The sequence below is a fragment of the Perca fluviatilis genome, chromosome 11, assembly GCF_010015445.1.
Source record: "Perca fluviatilis chromosome 11, GENO_Pfluv_1.0, whole genome shotgun sequence".
In the NCBI taxonomy this organism is placed as follows: domain Eukaryota; kingdom Metazoa; phylum Chordata; class Actinopteri; order Perciformes; family Percidae; genus Perca; species Perca fluviatilis.
Window position 1 is genome coordinate 20,863,948 of NC_053122.1, and position 20,455 is coordinate 20,884,402.

The window sequence follows — 20,455 nt, forward strand, 5'->3', positions numbered from 1 at the left end:
CTTGTTGGTTTCAGTGATGGTCTCCCCTCTGCCGTAGCATCTTTGTTGTACCTCGTCAATCTCTAGTTGTGATATTAGTTTGTGACTGTGGATATTGGAATACTGAGCTAGTAGTTGTTTTTTGGTTAGCTTAGGTGTTGAGTTTCGAAGTATCCATTAGTCCCACATTCTCTTCAACTAAGCCCTTACCCTGGGGTCACTGGGTGTAGTAGCATTCCATTAGTTCCATATTCTCCCTTTAGTCCACAAGTGTCCTGTTATTGTTCCAGTAGTCCATTTCTCATCAGGTTTCCCTGGTTCCCTAACACCTGACGCAGACCTTGTTGACCCAGGCGACATCCGAGCTGGTATGACTCTCCTGTTTGTGGTTCCCCAATGGATTCGATGTTAACCACGCCCTGAGCAGGATATAAACCCCACCCTAACCACACCCTAGCCACACCCTGACCACGCCCTGGCCGGGATTCAAACCGCCCTTCAAGGGTTCCACTGAAGCACCCACTGTTAGCCACACCCTGAGCGGCATTTATATATAGTGTATAGTATATAGTTTTTTTCAATACATATTTGTAATAGCCTATTAATTCTCATACTTTAATCACATCATTGCTTTAGTTTGCTCTGCATTGAGTTTGCAGCAATTTCTACTGTTTCCATGTTCAATTCTCAATACTTGTTTATATAAATTGTATATAAAGTTCTACCACTACGTAAAGCTCCATTAATCACAACAAGTAACATTAAATATGTCTTACTCTTCTCAATTTGTGAATCCAGGTGTGAAAGTGGCCTCTTTTCTTCCATATGCTGCTGTGGATACTGTACCATCTATTATCAGGGCGTCCATTATTCTGCCCACAGAAACAAAGGAACACAAATGTATTTGATGCAAATAACAAAATGCAATATTCAAGATGCAATGTGTAGGAGGAGGGAAACTAATTGGAAGAAAGAACAAAAGATAATTAGAATGACCAATCTCCCCCATTGTGTGTGTGTTGTGTGTTGTGTGTGTTTGTATATTGAGTTGCAAGGGCTGGATTTTTAGTAATATATATACGGTAATATCCAGATTAATGTCAGCACCTCTAAGGCATCTCTTGCCAAAGCTACATGGCAGCGATTTATACTTATTAGCGGAGGAGGACTAGTAATGTTGAAAAGAGTCTTGACAAATGAATGAATGTGGCAGTTTAAGGGGACGAATAACACAAATTAGGGATTTAGAATAAAGCAGATCAGTGGGCTGCAGACAAAAAGGAATAAAAAAGACTGCACGATAAAATTCCAATTAAAACTTTTTTCTTTGGGTCCCCTCCGATCCTAGTGGGGATTTAACTTTTTTCTGGAGGAAAGCTGCAGAAGTCATTGTACAAATAACTCCTGCTAAAGCACAAGACTATCGCCGATCCCTCAAAGTGTTTTTACGAATAATCAGACTGCTGTTGGACTGTAAAATTGACAAGTGACATTCAATTGCTTGATTGACCCTTTTGAATCTCTTCACTTCACTCAAGGAGAAGTAACATCTGAAACAGGATAAGAGGGATGACTGCTGAGTGTTAATTGACCAGGGCTCTGTCTTAGCTCAAACAGGGAGGGGGAGAAGGCAAGAAGATGGACAGTTTTAAATATGAGAGTGACATACAATTGATGTTTTGGGAAAAAAAGAATTCCATAGATGACAAAGCCATGTCGTGGTGTTGCAACAGGTGATGGGAGACATTGAGTCCTCATCCTCATTTAAACTATGGCGTATACATGCATCTAATATTTGCAGACAGGATAGTGGAGATAAATCAAGAGGTACTTAATTATAGATTGCAGGTAGGTGACCCCTATAAGGTGAACAACCATGAGAATATACAGTTCAGTATACACAGTAATATAGATATTGGTCATGGACCAGGATGTTTTGTCTAACACTGATGTAAAGGAGCTTATTAAACAGTTTGTAAAAGCTAATATATGTTTTGTACATTTTATAAATTCATACAACCACATTTAATGTGTATAGAGCCAACATAATTTCACATGTAAATCAGTAAACTATGTGTTTATTTCAACCAAAACTAGAGTTGTGATGGTTGGAAAAGTGGAAAGACAACCCAAAATGGCTTTTTATAGTTTTATTTTGTTTCTGTCGACTTTGAATGAAGTGTATTTTACGATGCTAAAATTACTGTTTATTTACATGGAGTCTGGTGGGTTTAGCGAACGCAATTTTGCGGATATCTTACTCTTTAACAGAAAGGTCGACCTCCTTAGAAATCCTTTCTATAATGTTGTCAGACACTTAGAATATTAATCTGAGCCTGTCAGTGCCAAAACGAGCACGTTTGTAAACGTAAATACAAGCTGGACAATTGCCTTATTAACTCGCATTGTAGCTTGTTTCGCCGCTGCCGACTGCAGCGATCTCGCTTTATACTGGACCAATGTCAAAGATTGTTGTTCCCATTAGTCACTTAGACACAAAAACATAGGAAAATAGGGTTGAAAAAAACGTTACCCTTTAAAATCATGTATAATTAATTTCAGCCTGAGAAGCATTTAGAGTAATCTCTTTGTAATCTCTGGCAGGGAGCATTCAGTTTATATGGCATATGGCGGATTTAAAGAGCACTTTGAGGTCCATGATATGATAGAGATTAATCTGTAGAAAAATGAGCACTAGAGTCCATTTGCCCAAATTAAACGTGCCAATAATAATAATTTAGTATTTCTATGCACCGGCTTTCAAACTACTTTATTGCCATAAAACCATTAGACAAATTCAAATTTGGATTTGCATAACATCTATTGACAGCTTTTCATGTTCACTGAATATGAATAGAGTCAGATTACAGATTAAGAATCTAGATATTTTAATTCACAGTGGCAAAAAGTCTACAAATGCAGGTTAATGGAGGATTTGCTGCAAATAACCATTAAAATGTGAGAGGTCATAGGTTAGGTGAAGGCCTGGGAGATAACCCATTTACGTATGCAGGAGGGAGAATGATTATGAAATTATTTTTACATGCATCTTTTCATATTGCACAACAGAATTATAATGTAATTACACTAAACTGTATATCCTTGATTATCAATGGGCCCATCTCTCATTGGTTTTGTAACAATGATTTTAGGATGTACTGTACACATACATAAAAACACCAGCTTTGAGCTTTGAGCTTGAGGGACCAGCTTTGTGATTTCATCTCACACAAAAGAGAGAACAGGAAATCAAAGCATAAAGTGAACACACTGAAGAAATAGCTATTGTGATATAGAGATTATAAAAAGTTCTTATCTGTATTTCTAAGAAAATAACATCTTCCATGTTATGACTCAACGGATGGAGTTGAAGTAACAATCTTTTCTCCCCTCATGACTGGAATCTCCTGAGTTCACTTGAAAAATGTGGTTGCCCAAAAATGCAAAAAAACCTTATTACCATTTGGCTGCACTGGCTAATCACAGGTGCAAAAACAAGTTGCTAAATTGATTAATTACAAATCAGAGCAGGGGGCCAAAGGTGTCCCTCCTGTCTTGAAGATAAATCAATAGCCGCATTGCAGTGAGAGGTAGAGGGGGATGAATAGAAGGAAGACGACGAGCATCCTGGGTTGTACCAATCATGCAAGGCAATATCTGCCAATGCTGTTTAGCCAGATGGAGCACTGCCTGTAATGTGGAAGAAAACAAACTATGTATAATCTTAGTGTTTAAGAGAAAATGTAAAAAGGGTAAACCTCTTACCACATTTTTCTTTTAGTAGATCAGCCTTTACAACTGCTTATGAAGATGTATTCATAGAATGTCACGTCATGATTTGAACGTGGTTTTAAGAGATTGGTGGTCTTTTGCATTTTGTCTGCAATGTCTTTGTCATAAAGCAGTATAACTCAGATTAGCAGGCAGAGAAACAATCACTCAAGCTGCTGAATGCCTGCCTCTTTAACCAGCCTGTTTACATTTATGTAAATTCAACATAATGCATATGTTGTTTGATATTGTCAATTTCTTTGTACACTGTGAAGTGTGCCTCCATATGTTACAACAATATATGTTTTCTTTACTGATTAGGTGTTGTGGATTGGCGGGACAAATTATTAGACACAGCATTCTGCTGTCAGTCAAATGGAAAGGTAAATTAATGGTTAGGCATTGGCAGGTAAACGCCCTGGTTATATAAAAGTTGAAGGCAGACATACAGTATTGCGGCTATATTCCCACCAGTATGGCCAAGACATTACAGAACAGTCTTGAGATTTCTCTTTATTATAAAAGACTGCCTACTAAAAGCCCACTTAAAAACATTCAGCATGAGCATACCTTACTTCCTGTTTCCTTCCCTCCCACACTTATGTATTTAATAATCAATGTGTTAGTGTATTTGTGAATTGTCATTTTATTGGTTACACCTTGGAACCAATTTCCCTTTTATTAAATTAATGCTTTCCACTGCAGTATCACATATTTAATAGATGTCTGAGGAGAAAGAAGAAGAGCCTACTCCTTTGCTGCTGTATAAGTCATGTCTTGTTATAGCATTATGCATTCAAAGGACGGTGCAGTTCAGTAATACAACATGACATATGGAAGTGAATATGTAGAAGGAACTGACTATAATGATCTCATACATTTTTGGAAATTGGAAAGACTGCTGTCTCTGGCTTGTGCCATTCACAAACTAATGATGCATAATAATAAAAATTATGCTTTCACAGTTACATTTGAGTATGATGCAACATTTCACTTGAAATGACACAAAAATATTAACTACTGTGTATGCAATTAGGAAATAATGATTATATTAGCATTTTGTTGCTTGTCATACATTACCTGATTATAAGTAAATCAGGGGCATACGTTAATGAATAAGGGAATAATGTCATGTTATTTACTGTTTTTTTTGTGTGACTGTAATTGTAACTGTACAAAAACAATATGGGGAAGAGAAAGGGGGCTGAACCTTGTGTTCCTAGTTTGCTAACTGGTAACAAGCTCGTTAGCTCTGAGAGCTTTATTTTCCCTCCTCAAAGCGTTTTATTGGACAAAATGCTAGTGGAAAACAGAACAGTAGAGAGAAAATAAAGATATGCTCCATGAAGCTATTGTGACTCACTCTACGTTTAGCTTGCCAGCAGCAGTACATTTGTTGGTCCACCACTGTGGTCCAGAGTCAGATATCTCAACAACAATCAGATGGATTGCCATGAAATTGGGTACAAACTGTACAAAATGTTGATGTATTCAGTAAATTATTTTAACAACTACTAGATGGATTGGTACAAAGTTTTATACATACAGTCACAGAGCAAAGAGGGTGTATTCTAATGACTTTGGTGAACTGCTGAGACATACAGGGTAATTGTTGTCCTCTGCATATGGCAAAATTGCGCACACAACAGGCATGTTGTCGATGCAACTCTTCAATCTTTTTCTCATAATAAATCTAGCAAAAGACAGATGAAATACAATTTAAATCTGGGGCAAGGACAATTAAAGATCTTGACCCTGCTCTCCCAAAAATAATAGACTACCCTTCCTTAAGCAAAAAGAAAAATGTATATAACCTTCCCCCCTTGTTTGACACTGCCCCCACTAATAATTTTGTACAGTCCCTTAGCTTAGTCTCTTATTTTTTCCCTACTTGTTCTTTGGTAGCTACTCTTGATTTTGTGTACCTTATTGTAAAGAGCTGTTTTTTTTTGCATTTTGCCCCCAAACCACAAACTGACTTATTTATTATGCCAGAATTATATTAATAGAACATGTTTATGTCAAAAAAATTGCAAACAAAGTTGGAAACCACATTGGACACCCATGATTAACTGTAGAAAATTGAACATGTTACTGTACACTTCCTTAGGGAAGCAGTTCAGTACTATCTGTCTTTTGCTGCATTCTGTCCACGTAGCTTTTCTCACCGACATGAGCCTGACATCTCTGGGGAAGCGGAAGCCTGAAGGCAGAGAGTGTTTGTTCTTGTGGTAACTACAGTACATTCATAACAGCAAATGGCATATGTCAAGAGATCACAATCTAATATACTGCATATCAGGGTTTAAATTGTATTTGGGCTTCCTTTCACAATATTTTAAAACTGAACTGATGAGTTAACTGTTTTACAACTGGAGAATAGACAGCCATGTATAAAGTACTAGAGACCTAGACTTGAGTAAAAGTGCTCTATCAAAAAAGTGACTTGAGCAGAAGTTGAAGTGCTTTAACACTTTTTACACGCTTTAAACACCACACTTAAGTGGAAGTACTAAAGTATTCAACATTCATTGCAAGTATTGCAAGTAGTTTATTTTAAAATGTACTACTCAAGTACTGGAAGTAAAAATACAAGTTTTGTGTTATGTAGTTATTAAAGAAAGCAGTTAAAAGTTTGAATATCATATTCTTTATATTATTTCAAATGTTTAACCTAAAGGACACTCACAATTCCTTCGGCTGTAGCAGCAGTACAAGGACAGGAATGTACAACACCGTAACATGTCATGAACCGCCGGTAGCTAGTTAGCTAGCGCTTACTGGTAGCTCAAGCTGGTGTGCCATTTGTGTATTATATTTGTAACTTACCTTGATATGTTTCTTCAAATTTAATGGTGAATTTTTGAAGGCCATTATTTTGCAATCTTTCGCGAGGCAGAGTAGGCGCTTCATTCTATATGAATTGCCTTCACTCCCAAAAACCCTCACAAAAAACCCCCCCCCCCCCCCACGACAAATAACCTCTCCTTTCCCCCCCCCCCCTCATCGAAGTTGACGGTTGTGTTTCTGGTTCTTCCATCTCGAAACAAACTAACAAAGCTCAAGTGTTCTCAATGCAGGCAGGCAGCAGAGCGAAAGGCAGAACGGGAGCATGCGCGGTCTTCTTATAAGACAGCTTGATCGCTTGATTCGCTTAGTGATGAGCCAGCTTCATCAAACCTGGTGACAGAGCCATCTACCGCTCTGGCAGTGATAATGTGGGTTTGGAATGATTCGTAACATTTTTATAATTGTAACGAGTAACGATGCAGCACATAAAAATGTATTGGAGTAAAAGTATTAAACTCATCTTCATATGTACTGAAGCAAAAGTGGAAGTAGGAGAAAAAAATAATACTCCAGTAGAGTACAGATACAGCCTTTTGGTACTTAAGTACAGTAGTGAAATAGTTCTACTTTGTTACTATACATCTCTGAGAATAGAGCCATACTATTCAGTGACCCTCCGCCCACTTTCATGGCATGGCCTCAACCATTCTCCCCTGACTTCATTCATTCCCTATCATGGTCCAAACTCACCTGACTTCACTCAATACTAATCATGGCCTACTCTATAAGTCCCACCCAACATGAGGGAGCATGTGAGGGCCCCCTGTCCTCACAATTCAGAGGCAAAATCCTGGTTTGGCGGGAAAAGGTGAGTTTACTGCTTTCTTCATATGTTGTGTTACTCTAATGGTTATTTCCAAGTGGATGTGATTTAATGCTTGACCAGTATATATATTGGTAAATGCTAAATTGCCATCTTGCCTGTTTGCCTTGAGACTACAGGAATAATATTGTGTGTAAGTGTGCAGTGCACATGATTTGTTAGTAGCCTTGTATCCTGATTTAGTTCAATTTCTTATGTAATTGTCAAATTAATGTTTATATGTTATGTAGTACTCTACAATTTAAGCACTGGTAGGCCTACCCCTCACCCTCTCGGGTTAGAGTACTTATATGTATTGTTAGGTATTTAATTGTTAAGTTTGTTATGTTGTTAACTGTATTGTAATTTGTCTTTTTCTGTTTATCATTTATAGAAAAAAAACATAACCGTCAAGCCTCATCATCCGCCTTTGCCCTGAATGTAATGAGTAAATAAATGGATTAAACATACATTCTTGCCGATGAACCATGGTTATGCTCAACTCCTAAAAAAATAATCCAAAAATAGAATCTACAACAACCAACGATGGAGCCAGAATAGATTGTTTCACGGTTTCAATGTCATCTTGGACGCCAATCATTTTAGAGAGAACAGTTTGTGGCATCCCTGCATACAAGGTGGAAGTGAATAACATAAACTGCAGCAATCATAAGTCTTTTAGGGATTAGAGACTTCACAGAAATTCCATCCACATCCTGCACAGAACCACACCACAGATTAAAATTACATCTGAGATGTGAAACCTGCTTTGTTAATTTAGAGAATCTTTGAGCTGGTTTCAATCGAAACTTGAAGAAGATTCAGAAGACTTTGACTTACGTAGAGACATTTATTAACACTTGATCGAGTAGAATCAGGATTAAGCAGTACAAGTCAACCACTGTGTAGCGTTGTGTAATGCCACCCTAACTCTAAAGTTTCTGCTCTCCCTGGCGGAGTATTTAATTCATGTGTACAAGTTTAGACATAAACAAATATGGTCCTCTATATGTCCTCCATACGGATGTTACAATATTACAGGAGTCAAAACAAGTTATGGCTACCTAAATCCTGTTGCAGATATCCCAGGACACATTCAGCATCTGCTAAGGTCAGAATGTCAGTCTGACCATTTGCTCAGGCAAAGTTCGCTTTAGCTACAGCATGTGCATGCATGTTTCTCCAGTGTATCTGTTCTGCGTGTAATCTAATTCCTGTGCTCTTGGGAACTGTTATGTTGGCCACTGACCTGAATGTGACCTGGGTTACCACGGTCTCAATTTACCCAGCATGAGAGAATAAGCTGAAAATTCCCTCACAGAGGGCTGTCATAATTTCTTGTCGGTCAAAACCAACAATCTAAAGATGGTGTTTGAGTGAAACTTCACAGATTTATATAAAGTACACTAAATATACTGTGTGATCCAGATAATTGCAATTTTGTGCAATCATATATTGTCCTTAATTCATGATATATGACATAGATACAAATTTTGGGATCTATCTAGAACAATAGAACACACATTTGATAGGAACATTCTGATGAAGTATCTGGCCATAAAATGGAGACCAGCTTAATCATAGTGTTTACTAAAATATATAATGGAACATTTTGAACTGAAAGTGATTAAACAGCTTCACTATGAAATCCTTGCAGTCAGTAGTTTTTTGTTTTTTAAACATACAGTACAGGAAGGGATCAAGGACAGTGCACACAGGGTATTAAGCTGACGGGTATAGTCGTATATACTCTCAGAATGGAAGAATACATATGAGTATTAATCAGTCGATTAAAGCCTCTTTCTGCTGTTGTACTGCACGGCAATCTAGAGAATGCTCTGTAAATTGAACAATTTAAAAAAGAAAACCCAAAGGTCTACCAGCCTCAACACAAAGAAATTCGGAACAATTGTACTCAGTGGGAAAGAGGTTTACTGAGCGTAAATCAAATCACTTGCATGCACATCGATTTTTGATTTCATAGTTCTGGTCATGAAAGAAATAGCAAGGGTATAGCATCTTGAACTTTGATGGGATAGCACTGCTTTGTTAGCATTTCTTCTACTTGTTCATTCTCTCAGACACACAGAATTTTATATTGTATGAGCATTTCTGCAGACATCACCAACTCCAGCCTGGGAGGTTATGTTTACTAAATTACAGACCTTCAGATTATTAGAGTATTTTCATGACTTCCCTGGCAGCACACTGCACCTCCTCTCCACTTAAAAAGACAAATTGAGAAGTCTATGAAATAAAAACCAAATTGGTGATCACTATGAAATTAGAAAGCAACGAGTAGCACTGTGTAAATCAAACAAGCTTAATTTGTGCTGCCAGTAATGCTTTTAAACTGCTTTTGAATAATAATTTCACGCACACAATGAAACTTGATTTTTCCTCCAGGGAAGAGCAATCTCCGAAACAATGTTTTTATTTCAGTGTTGTGTTTTATTGGAATGCTGCCTTGAGGTTGCAGAAAGCATCAACAAAGCAGTAGTCCCCACTCATTTAAACCACAAGGACCAGAGGGCAGCTGTTCTTTTAAATTAACCAGTTAAATTAACCCTGAAACTAAGCAAGCTCACTTTAGCCTTTCTTAGTCTTTCCTGATTGTGAATGTTCGACTTTCTTTTCTAACCACTTACCAACCGAGCAGTTTTGTGCTTTTATGTGAGGAGTTGAAAGATGCTTCTGGGCTTCATTTGATTCAGCGCTAATATCAAAAATGTTGCTTTCAAAAGAACACAGAATATGAATACGATTTAATGTCACAATGCCATATTTTACTGTGCAAATCCTCCTTCAAACACGTTTGAAATATTTAGCTTTATGCAAATGTGCGTTCTCAGAACAGATGTGAAGTCGTGAGAATATGCAGCATGTGCCTGCATACTACTGCTGTTGTCTGAGACCAGAGCATAAGTGCAAATAGCAATCTGTGTAGTCTGCACTAACAAGTCTGATTGTAGTGGTGTGGGAGGATTTACTCCAAAAAAGAATAAAACTGTGACAGACAAAATAGATTATTCAGGTAGCACAGTTCTTGTGTTACGTAGCAGTCTTGTGTGCTCTATACTACTCAAGAGAAAAAAAGTACACACTCTGCGACAAAGGCTTTAGAAAAATAAAGACTGCAGCTGACAAGTCCTTTCTCATTTTCACCCTAATAACTCACACTTCTCAGTCTCAAGAGTCCCGGTAATAACACAAACAACTAAAAGTCATTCCAGATCATCCACTTGAGCTCCACATTGCAAAGAACAACTACTTGGATTAGTCTCACAGCAGCAGAGAAACACCTGCAAATACACACACACACACACACACAAACTCATGAGTGCATGCATGCACACATAAATAGACACAAACAAACAGCATCAACTGGCATAAAAAGTCAATGCTTGAGCTGAACTTTGAATTGTATTTGTGTGAAAGCCTGGGGAAGCGGGCAAATATTCACTCTTCATCTGCAGTTGGACTGGTTTCATTATAGAGTTGCTTCCTGTACCCCAGACACTTCTTATAATTCATTCTCTTGAACATACAGTACAGGCCAGAAGTTTGGACACACCTTCTCATTCAATGTGTTTCTTTATTTTCATGACTATTTACATTGTAGATTCTCACTGAAGGCATCAAAACTATGAATGAACACATATGGAATTATGTACTTAACAAAAAAGTGTGAAATAACTGAAAACATGTCTTATATTTTAGATTCTTCAAAGTAGCCACCCTTTGCTTTTTTTGACAGCGCTGCAAACCCTTGGTGTTCTCTCAATGAGCTTCATGAGGTAGTCACCTGAAATGGTTTTCACTTCACAGGTGTGCTTTGTCAGGGTTAATTAGTGGAATTTTTTCTCTTATCAATAAAAAAGCAAAGGGTGGCTACTTTGAAGAATCTAAAATATAAGACATGTTTTCAGTTATTTCACACTTTTTTGTTAAGTACATTATTCCATATGTGTTCATTCATAGTTTTGATGCCTTCAGTGAGAATCTACAATGTAAATAGTCATGGAAATAAAAGGAAATGCATTGAATGAGAAGGTGTGTCCAAACTTTTGGCCTGTACTGTATGTCTTTCTTTTCTTTTTATGTTCCTACTCTGTTTATATACTCAGGCTGGTTTCTCTTCAACACAATGGGAGTGTGGCACAAGACCACAAGAGTATATACAGTATAGAACAACTTGGTAAGATACAATCAATTATGCAAAAACAAATTCTTTCTTGTACATTCCAGGTGGTCAACATATTTTCTGTTTTTTTATGTACTGTATGTACTATAACAAGATTCGTCAGCATTTAAAGTTGTGTTCCTTCTCACAGTGTGGCCAGGGGAAAATTCAAAGTAATAAGCGAGACAGAAAGCCAGCATAAATAGTACAAAGCTGTATGTTTATCTGCAGCAGGGTTTTCAGCATCTCTGTTTGAGCTCAGCCCACTACAATGATCTGCTCTGGCAAACAATGATTAGAAGGTATGGGATTTCCGTTCACCCTTCATAATGCAGGGACAGTGATAACACACTGCATTCGTCTTTGCTCAGTGTGGAAGCAGAGGTCGCAGTGTGATGTGGGCAGATATTTGTAAAGATACCAGTGACAACAGTTCATTTAGTTTAGCATATTAATTGCAGACCTCAGAGGTCATTTACAGTCTTTTAACATGAAGGTGTTTTTAAACCGTGCAATGAACTGGAGGGTTTAACTACTGCTGTATGTAGGCAGTGCCACTCAGTTCAGAGAGAGAGTGGTCAAAGGCTTTCCTCTATGAGGCATGATTGTGTTCAACATGCCATCCATGACTCAGAGGAGTAGGTCATGTCTGGCTGCAGCAGGGCATAGACTGGACTCAACTGCTCACATCCGCTGCCAAATGAACTGGGAGTCAAACGACATGCTTCAATGAGCAGGGCTATCACTTGTGCCACCTGAGCAGGGCTCAGTATGTGACTGCTGAACTGCTGTCATACGGCTCTTTCATTACATCACCTTGAGGCCTGTACCGCTGGGCAAGAGGATATTTCTTCGGCAGCTGTCATTTCATTGAGTACATTAAGTAGCTTATACTAAACCCTTCAGTCATGCCAAGCTTCTCATTTCGGCCTTCTATACTGTGGGGAGTCATGTTAAAGCTTTTTTTTTTTAATCGTGACAGTGTGCTGTATGATGTTCAGCTGGTATTTTCTTTGTTTTCACTGTGACCTTTTGTTGTATTTAGCCAAAGGTATTGTTGTGTCTCTCTTAGCCTTTTGTTCTGTAGATTCTTCAGAGGCTCATAGGTGTACTTTGTGTTCCCCCCTCCTGTTGCCCCTCCTGTTGCCTCTAAATAAGATGTGGGGAGGGGTATGACACATATATGTGAAGAAATGTGCAGTAGTTTTATTTATTTATGACATTGTGCAATATACTCAGTTTTACTGTATTCTATATATTGATGTGTGTATGTAATGTGTTAGATAAACAGTACTGTAGATGTCTGGTTCAATGTTTGTGTTGTGGATTATGTGTCAATATGCCTCTACTGTACAACAAATTGCTTCTCAGGGACATTAGAGTTTTCTAAGCCTAGTAAGTCTCTCTCAGTGGGTTTCTCCATGCCTTACCCTTGCACTCTCTCCTTCTTTGGAGTTTGGCTCTGCCTTTGCCAGCCAAAAAAGAAAGTGCCTTTTTTATTGTAGAAAAAGGCTCACTTGCAGAAATGACATTCATTCAAATTAGGTCAACTAGACTCAATGGGTAAAGGATTTCCTTTAAAGGGGTTTCAACATGCCAGCGACAACAAAACAGAAAACAACAGGAATGTCCCATTCATTTCTAGTGATTGATTTGGTTTGTATACTGTATCAACAGTTAAAACAAATAATAATCACAAGTCGCATTGTATACCTGTGGTTAGTCATCCCCAGGTAGATAAAATTGGCTTCTTATCTGCAGCCTGCACTTACATTGCCTGAGTCATCAAGCACCCCAAGGCTCAGAATCGCTAGAGAAATCCCACATAAAATCAACACTTTTTTTTAAATCAGCACACAATCCATGGTGAAATTGAGTTATGTGGGATTAGCCCTAAATGCCTTTGGATCTCGAGATGCACGATACACAGGCTCCCACATCAAGGCTTATAATTTAGATGCAAGCTTTGGGTCAATGCAACCCTCATGAAATGTCCCTCATCTTATACCTCATAGTGAATGCTCAAACAAAGAGTAGATGTGAATAAAAGCATGAAATGTCATAGATGCAGAGGGGAAAAGTAACTAGTTATTCCCTTGATCTTGAAGATACAAATCTTTACTGAGCTGAAATTCATAAGCAACACACACTATTTGACAAATGCGCTCTTCAAGCAGTTCCTCATTATTGTGATTTAGGATTCCCTGACCTTGAACAATAATTAGACCAGGTTGCAATATTGAGCTCAAAACAAATGTATATGATGTATTATATATTATGTTTTATATCAGATTAGTCAGTACAAGACAATTTTTATTCGCAAATGAAGTTAGCAGCAAAGTACGGAGACCCGGAAGGGTCACAGCGAGATTTTTTGAGGGGACTACTTTTGTGTTACCTCGCAATATGTTTTGTGTTACCTCACAATATGTTTTGCGTTCCCTCGCAATATGTTTTGTGTTACCTCACAATATGTTTTGCATTTCCTCGCAATAAGTTTTACGTTACCTCGCAATACTTTTCTTCTTCCATTCCTTCTGAGCCATTTGTCTATTTCCACTCAGCTGCCCAGCACAATGAATCAGCTTGTTGAATTTTACTTTGAGCTGGGAATTTTGCTGAAATACTGATCAATAGGCACATTCATATCTTAAATTTATAAAAAGGATAATGTGCAATGTCAGAGGTTCGCATGATGTAGCTTGAACCAGCAGCTCCCTCTGCTTTATGGAGATTTATATAGGCTCTGCTCATTTCTTGCTCGCACGTTCTCTCTCAGCAATACTGTTGTAGTAGTGCTTCAAAGAGAGAACGTTAGTTCAGGGACAGAAACATGAAAATATAGCCTGCACATGTGGTTGCAATCAGTGACAGTCTATGGCTACAACCCTTTCAGTTTCCTATATGTTCATTTTCTACCTGTAATAGTCTATGATTCTGTACTGTGTGGGACAAATCCATTTAATCACATCAGATTTAAATCATGGTCTGGTGTCTGCATTTGGGCTGTAAGGGACGTGTGAAGTAGCCATCTTTTCATACATTTAAGAAATATTGATTATAGAACAGATGAATTTGCCCATTGAGCAGTATACCAGCATTCCCAGCTCAAAGTAAAGCTCAACAAGCTGATCCATACTGTGGCGTTGCGCTGGGCAATTAAGTGGAAATATGTCTCGGGAATGGAAGAAGAAAAGTATTGCGAGGTAACGCAAAAGTAGTCCCCTCAAAAACTTTGCCGTGATCCTTCCAGGGCTCCGTAGCAAAGTATATAAAATGTAACACAAATTTTAATTTGTAGTGTTTGTAGTTAAAAACACATATGATAATAATCATTGATATGATATGATATTTAAATAATGCATATAATATTTTGAATTGCATTTTTTCCTTAATTTTTGTTTGGCTTGATATATGTAATTTATTGGACATATTTTACTGTATTCAAAATATTAGTGGGAAAGGTGGGAAAGGTTAACTCATTATGTGGCTGCCATAACTTTTAACTGTTTATTTAGCAGCTCTGTGGCTGATGTATTTACCATGTTTTATGTTGGCCCTGTTTAAATTATCTTGAGATAATGGGGGGGAGGGTGTTGCATTTTTTTTAAGAAGTCCAGAAGAAGGTCCAAAGATTCAGCCCCTCTCCCCAGACCAATACTTTTCATAAGGTCACTTAGACAGCAACATGTTATACTTTTTACCAACTGTCTTCAGGTGAAGAATGAAACCGGTTTGTATTCTGCTCAATAAGACAATATAGAAATATTCTTTTAATATAAGAATATGCTTTTTCCATCACCAATAATCAGATTCAAACAATCACGATAAGAACATTCATTTATCCTCCCATCACTGAAAGCAATGTAGTTCAGAGGAGGTGCTGTGGGAAAATTAATTCACTTTTTGGTGTACTATTAATAGCGGCTGCATTTATAACATTGTTCATTACATGGTTAAGTCAACATTTAGATGCTGGATTTCGCACTGGTGTGTTACAGATCTTTGAGTACGTGATCTGAAAGCACAGGGAAATGAAATGAGATGGAGTGCTGCATGTGGAAAGCTTAGAGACGGCTCAGAGAGAAAGCCTCAAAGTTAGAACAAGGTCATGTCTAAAATTTAGGCAAGATACTGAACAACTTTTTGGATAATATTTTATATGATAATGTTTGTCTTTTTTAAAATACATGCAAAATTTTCTTTTTGATAGATTGATTAAAAAAAAAAAAAAAAAAAAAAAAAAAAAAAAAAAAAAAAAACTAATTTGTTGCATAATACACTGTGGTGAAGGGTATTAGTTCTCATGTGTCACATACTGAAACTCTTGAATCAAACAGAGTGGGGTGTGGATGGCGGCGGAGCTGTATACGAGCTAAACTGCTTAACGAACACAGCAAGTTGAAAATTATTACAGAATTTCATTTATCTGCATAGTTCTATTTTAAGGCATTCACGACCTGCCTCTTTAGTTGAATTGCACTAGAATTTGTTTGTCCTGCTGGTGCGGTTGTCAGGGCAGGTGAGAACGCGGCATTTGCCCTCGGGTGCGCACCAAAAGCGGACCAAACAAGCGTACCGAGACCTGCTTGAAGAGGTGGTCTTGGTACGCTCTCAATCGAACTCTGGAGCGGTTCATTTGTGGTGAGAATGTGATCCGTACTCAAACTTCACCAACTATATATACTACGCAAGTCTGAGCTGATGTCTCCTGTAGTCAGGTGTGTTTAGCAATCTGCGATGCAGCAGAGCAGCAAACTGTAGCAGCTTGCAGTGTTTCTATCACAGAAATAGACTGTGGTCAAGCTTGCCGTTGTGCCAGTTTAGCTAGTGATCCTGTTAACTGGTGATATTTGCATGAAATCGGTGAATATTCAACAAGGCCCTGCCCTGCGTTCTGCTCTGGCTCCGCCCCTCGAGTGCCAGAGGTTCACATTTTCACAAAGTGTTTGCAAGTGAGACAAAATAAAGGATATCGCTGAAAACATCTCCAGTTGATGTGTAATACATGTCCATTTAAGCATTATCCACACAAATACGACACATACTGTATAAACGAAAAAAAAAACGAAAAAAAAATGCACTAGTGGTCTCCGTGGTCAAACCAGCTGCCACTAAAATTGGAGACACCGCACAGCAAAGTCTCGGTAACCAGAGCAGACGTAGTAACGTCTCTTGCGAAACAATGTCTAATCATTTTAATGAAATGAGCTGGTTTGACCATGGAGATGCAAGAAATATGCACTAGTCCAGAACACAGGACCTTCTTCCTGTATTTACTTTCTTGCTCCCGCCTCCAGACACATCCGACCAATAAGAGGAGTGGACGTTGTTGCGTGATTTTTAATGCCGCATTTTGGTACGCTTGGATTTTTCCAGGTGTGAAACCAAACCAAACCAAAAACCAAAAGGGCAAATCGCTTCAAGTTTACAAACTCATCAAGTGATTCAGACCAAAGCAAACAAACTACCGGTGTGAAAACGCCCTTATTCTTTCTAAAGCTAATGTCACTGAAGAATAAAATCCATTGAAAAGGAATGGAGGACGGTGACAGATGAAAGTGTCTGTCATTTGTTCAAATGCTTAAAACTAGTTTTATTTAAGTTTTCCTTTACCTTTTGTGGCTGTGGAAATTATGGCTGTCGTGTCTCTACACATTATTTACTATTTGTTCTTTTACTATTTATTCTCTTTACTTATATGTATTTATTGTTTTTTTTATCTCTAGAGTGTCTTGTACTTTTTCCCCTATCCCTTGCTGCTGCAAGTGTGGATTTCCCTGTTGTGGGATTAATAAAGGATTTTGAATCTTTAATCTTTTATTGTCACAAAACCACTTGGGGAGGAAGGTCAATGATGATTATTTTAACAATGGCCAACCACAGCTTGACTTAAACAAACCTTAAATACAGAGGTTAAGTACTGGGTCATTTCAAAATGCAATGACAAGGACCTACAGTATTTTGTCATCAAGTCACAGGATGAGGGCTTGTTGCGTCAAAGCCAGAGCCACACTTATTTTCTGAGGTCCAATGATCTCTGATTTTACATCTGCATGTCACATGTAACAGTCAGCTCGCTAGCTTTTGTCTTTAGAAAAAGTACAAGATCACCAATATAATAACAAGACAATTCTGATTTTGTCTAATGCTTTTTGCACTTTCGGCACATGGTTAAGTTTAGTAATAGACTGTGGTTATGACAAATTCACTATTGTCATGCTGGTTAAGGTCAGTCAATTGAAACATTTGATTAACGTTAGGGAAATATTGTGGCTACAGTTATTAAAAATTACATTAATTACAGGTTTGTGGTGGGATACTAGCACCAGTCTCAGGCATTAGATGGATGTGTTAACACCTCCATCCACCACCCTGGCATCCACACCCCTATTTCCTGCTTCGTCGCATGAATGGCACATTAATTCCTGTGATAGCACTGGATGTAAATCGTGAGGTGTAGATATGTCCAATATGAATTTAATTCCAAAGGAATTAAGAAATTAACACACTCTCTGACATAAATCAAAGGCAATTTATTCAAGAAAAGCTTGAATCAAGTCTTTTAAACAATATTTATGATTCAGCACTTGCAGATATATTCCATAACTTGGTTGACTTAGTATCTTCACAGACCTATTCATTATGTAACTTTAACCCACAAAATACGGCCTTTGGAAGTGCTGGGTGTTATTTCGTACAGTAACTAACTTCTGTATGTCTGTATGTCCGAGTTTGGTGATAACTCATATAGCTAGACCTATTTCCACAGCGCAGTGTCAGGCTAATGTAGGAAACTGAAAGACAAAATGTACTGTACAAGATAAATAATTGCAATGTAGTGGCCATATGTTTGCACATGAGCTGATTCATTGCTTTCTCATATCTTAGGCTTCACAGGCAGGCAACAGGTCCGGGCTATGCACATTTTTATTCGGACACTCACTCACTCACTCACTCACTCACTCACTCACTCACTCACTCACTCACTCACTCACTCACTCACTCACTCACTTTCCCATCTAAAATCAGCGACTTTCCCTCCATAAATAACACATGTGAGTGGCAGGTGTGATTTGTCAGACAGAGTGACTAAGATCTGGTCAGTCTGGTGTGTTGGCTGTTTTTCACCCGTTTACTGCAGCACATGGATGGATGCGCGATTGCGCGGCTCTGATTGGCCAGGCACGCGGGCTCCCTACGTGCCATTACTGTTGTTCCGATTCACAAGCTCAAGAACACCGCTGGACTCAGTGTACCCATCTCTTGTTGGACTTGGAACTAATCTTCAATTATTTAAAGCGGCGGCTCGCACCATGGACGCTACCCTTTATCCGATCTTATTTGGGGAGCTCGGGGACCTAAATTGTAGTTTGATAGATGCTCTCCAAGACACTTTTTTGGAAAACGCTCCATTGTCATTGCTGAGCACTGATGGTAAGATGGAATTGCTTCCTTCTTTTCCTCATAATGAGAGGTGTTGCATATTGGATAACGTACAGTAAAGCGTCCGTCTATTTTGCTCTACTTCCCCCAAGGTTTATATTGCAATGCCACAACCGATGAGATTGGAACCTGCTGGCCGCGGAGCAGCACCGGGAGGATTGTAGAGAGACCCTGCCCTGAGTACATCAACGGGGTGAAGTACAACACAACCAGTAAGATATTTAGCTGTCATGGAAAAGTTATTTTATAAAATTATAAAAATTGTTTTGCACGCACAACAGATTATTATTATTATTATTATTATTTTTAAATACGCACAACACAACCACGTGTGCTGGCTGTAAAAGTAAGTACAATATTATTTTTGGTGAAAATGCAAGGTCTGCTCTTAAAGTAAGGGTTGTTGTTTTTTTCCAATTGTGAGCTGAAGGGATGGTTTTTGTCTGCTGGTTTAATAGACTGAGCAATTCCAAACCCAGTCTGTATCAGCCGTTTTACTCAATGCTGAGAACAGCATTTCACAACTCTCCACCACACCAACAGTGTCACGTTATGTAACTTGTGTATCATCATAAGACTGATGAAGTTTGTTGACACACTCAGAAAAGTAAATTGCAGCATTCATTTTACAAATTAACATATGAAAATATCTCCTTTAATGCACTGAGCGTAAGGATTCTGGGTGTCTTGTTCAAGACTGGGTTTTTCATTTAACACAGCTGTTATCTCTGTAATAGGCTCAGGTTCAGTGTCATTTCCCACTAACCCCCCACCACACTCACACTCACACTCACACTCAACACTCACGCTCAACACTCACACACCCTACTGTGTGCCTAGACCTTACTGCAATGATTCAACCTTTGCTCTGCTGGTGCTCAGTGGGCATGCCTGGTGGTTTGATTCACTTGGTGTGAAAAGCACAGTTATGTACCACTGCCTTACAGTATACTGTATGATGTATACTTTCATTCGTTGACACCCTTGTGGAATTATGTAATATTTTTGACAGGCTGAGGATTGGATATTGTGGTGAGATTGAGTGATTACTGTTACTGTAATATTTTTCTAAATTGATCTACCAATTGAACAATAGGCCTGTCAAATACACTGGAGTATAATGGCATTTTTTGTGATGATATAAATGGCAATACCATTGATGCTTTTTTAACTGGTATTAGGAATCAAATAGAAAAGAATGAATGCAGGAATCAAATGCCACATATCCACTGCATGGTATGGCTTGACTCTACTCAACTCTTTTTTGGTTTTCCATTGGCAAAAGTTGTAGTACCTGGTACTTTTTTTTGGTACCACCTCGGTCGAGGTTTCAAGCAAGCTGAGCCGATACTAGAATGTTGTGTTGCAGGCCCCTGATTGGGCAGAGAGAACAGACCCTAGCTCAACATGTGACTTCCTGCACA

General features: G+C 38.4%; 1 protein-coding gene across 1 annotated transcript in view; it reads left to right on the top strand.

Annotated features, from left to right (window-relative positions):
* Nucleotides 1-18,669: 18,669 nt before the first annotated feature.
* LOC120568904 (corticotropin-releasing factor receptor 2) overlaps nucleotides 18,670-20,455 on the top strand; it is a 32,706-nt gene continuing 30,920 nt past the window's right edge. The window contains exons 1-2 of the mRNA XM_039816647.1: nucleotides 18,670-19,022; nucleotides 19,124-19,243. Coding sequence (XP_039672581.1) covers nucleotides 18,737-19,022; nucleotides 19,124-19,243 — 406 coding nt within the window. The 5' untranslated portion in view covers nucleotides 18,670-18,736. The remainder of the gene's footprint in view (nucleotides 19,023-19,123; nucleotides 19,244-20,455) is intronic.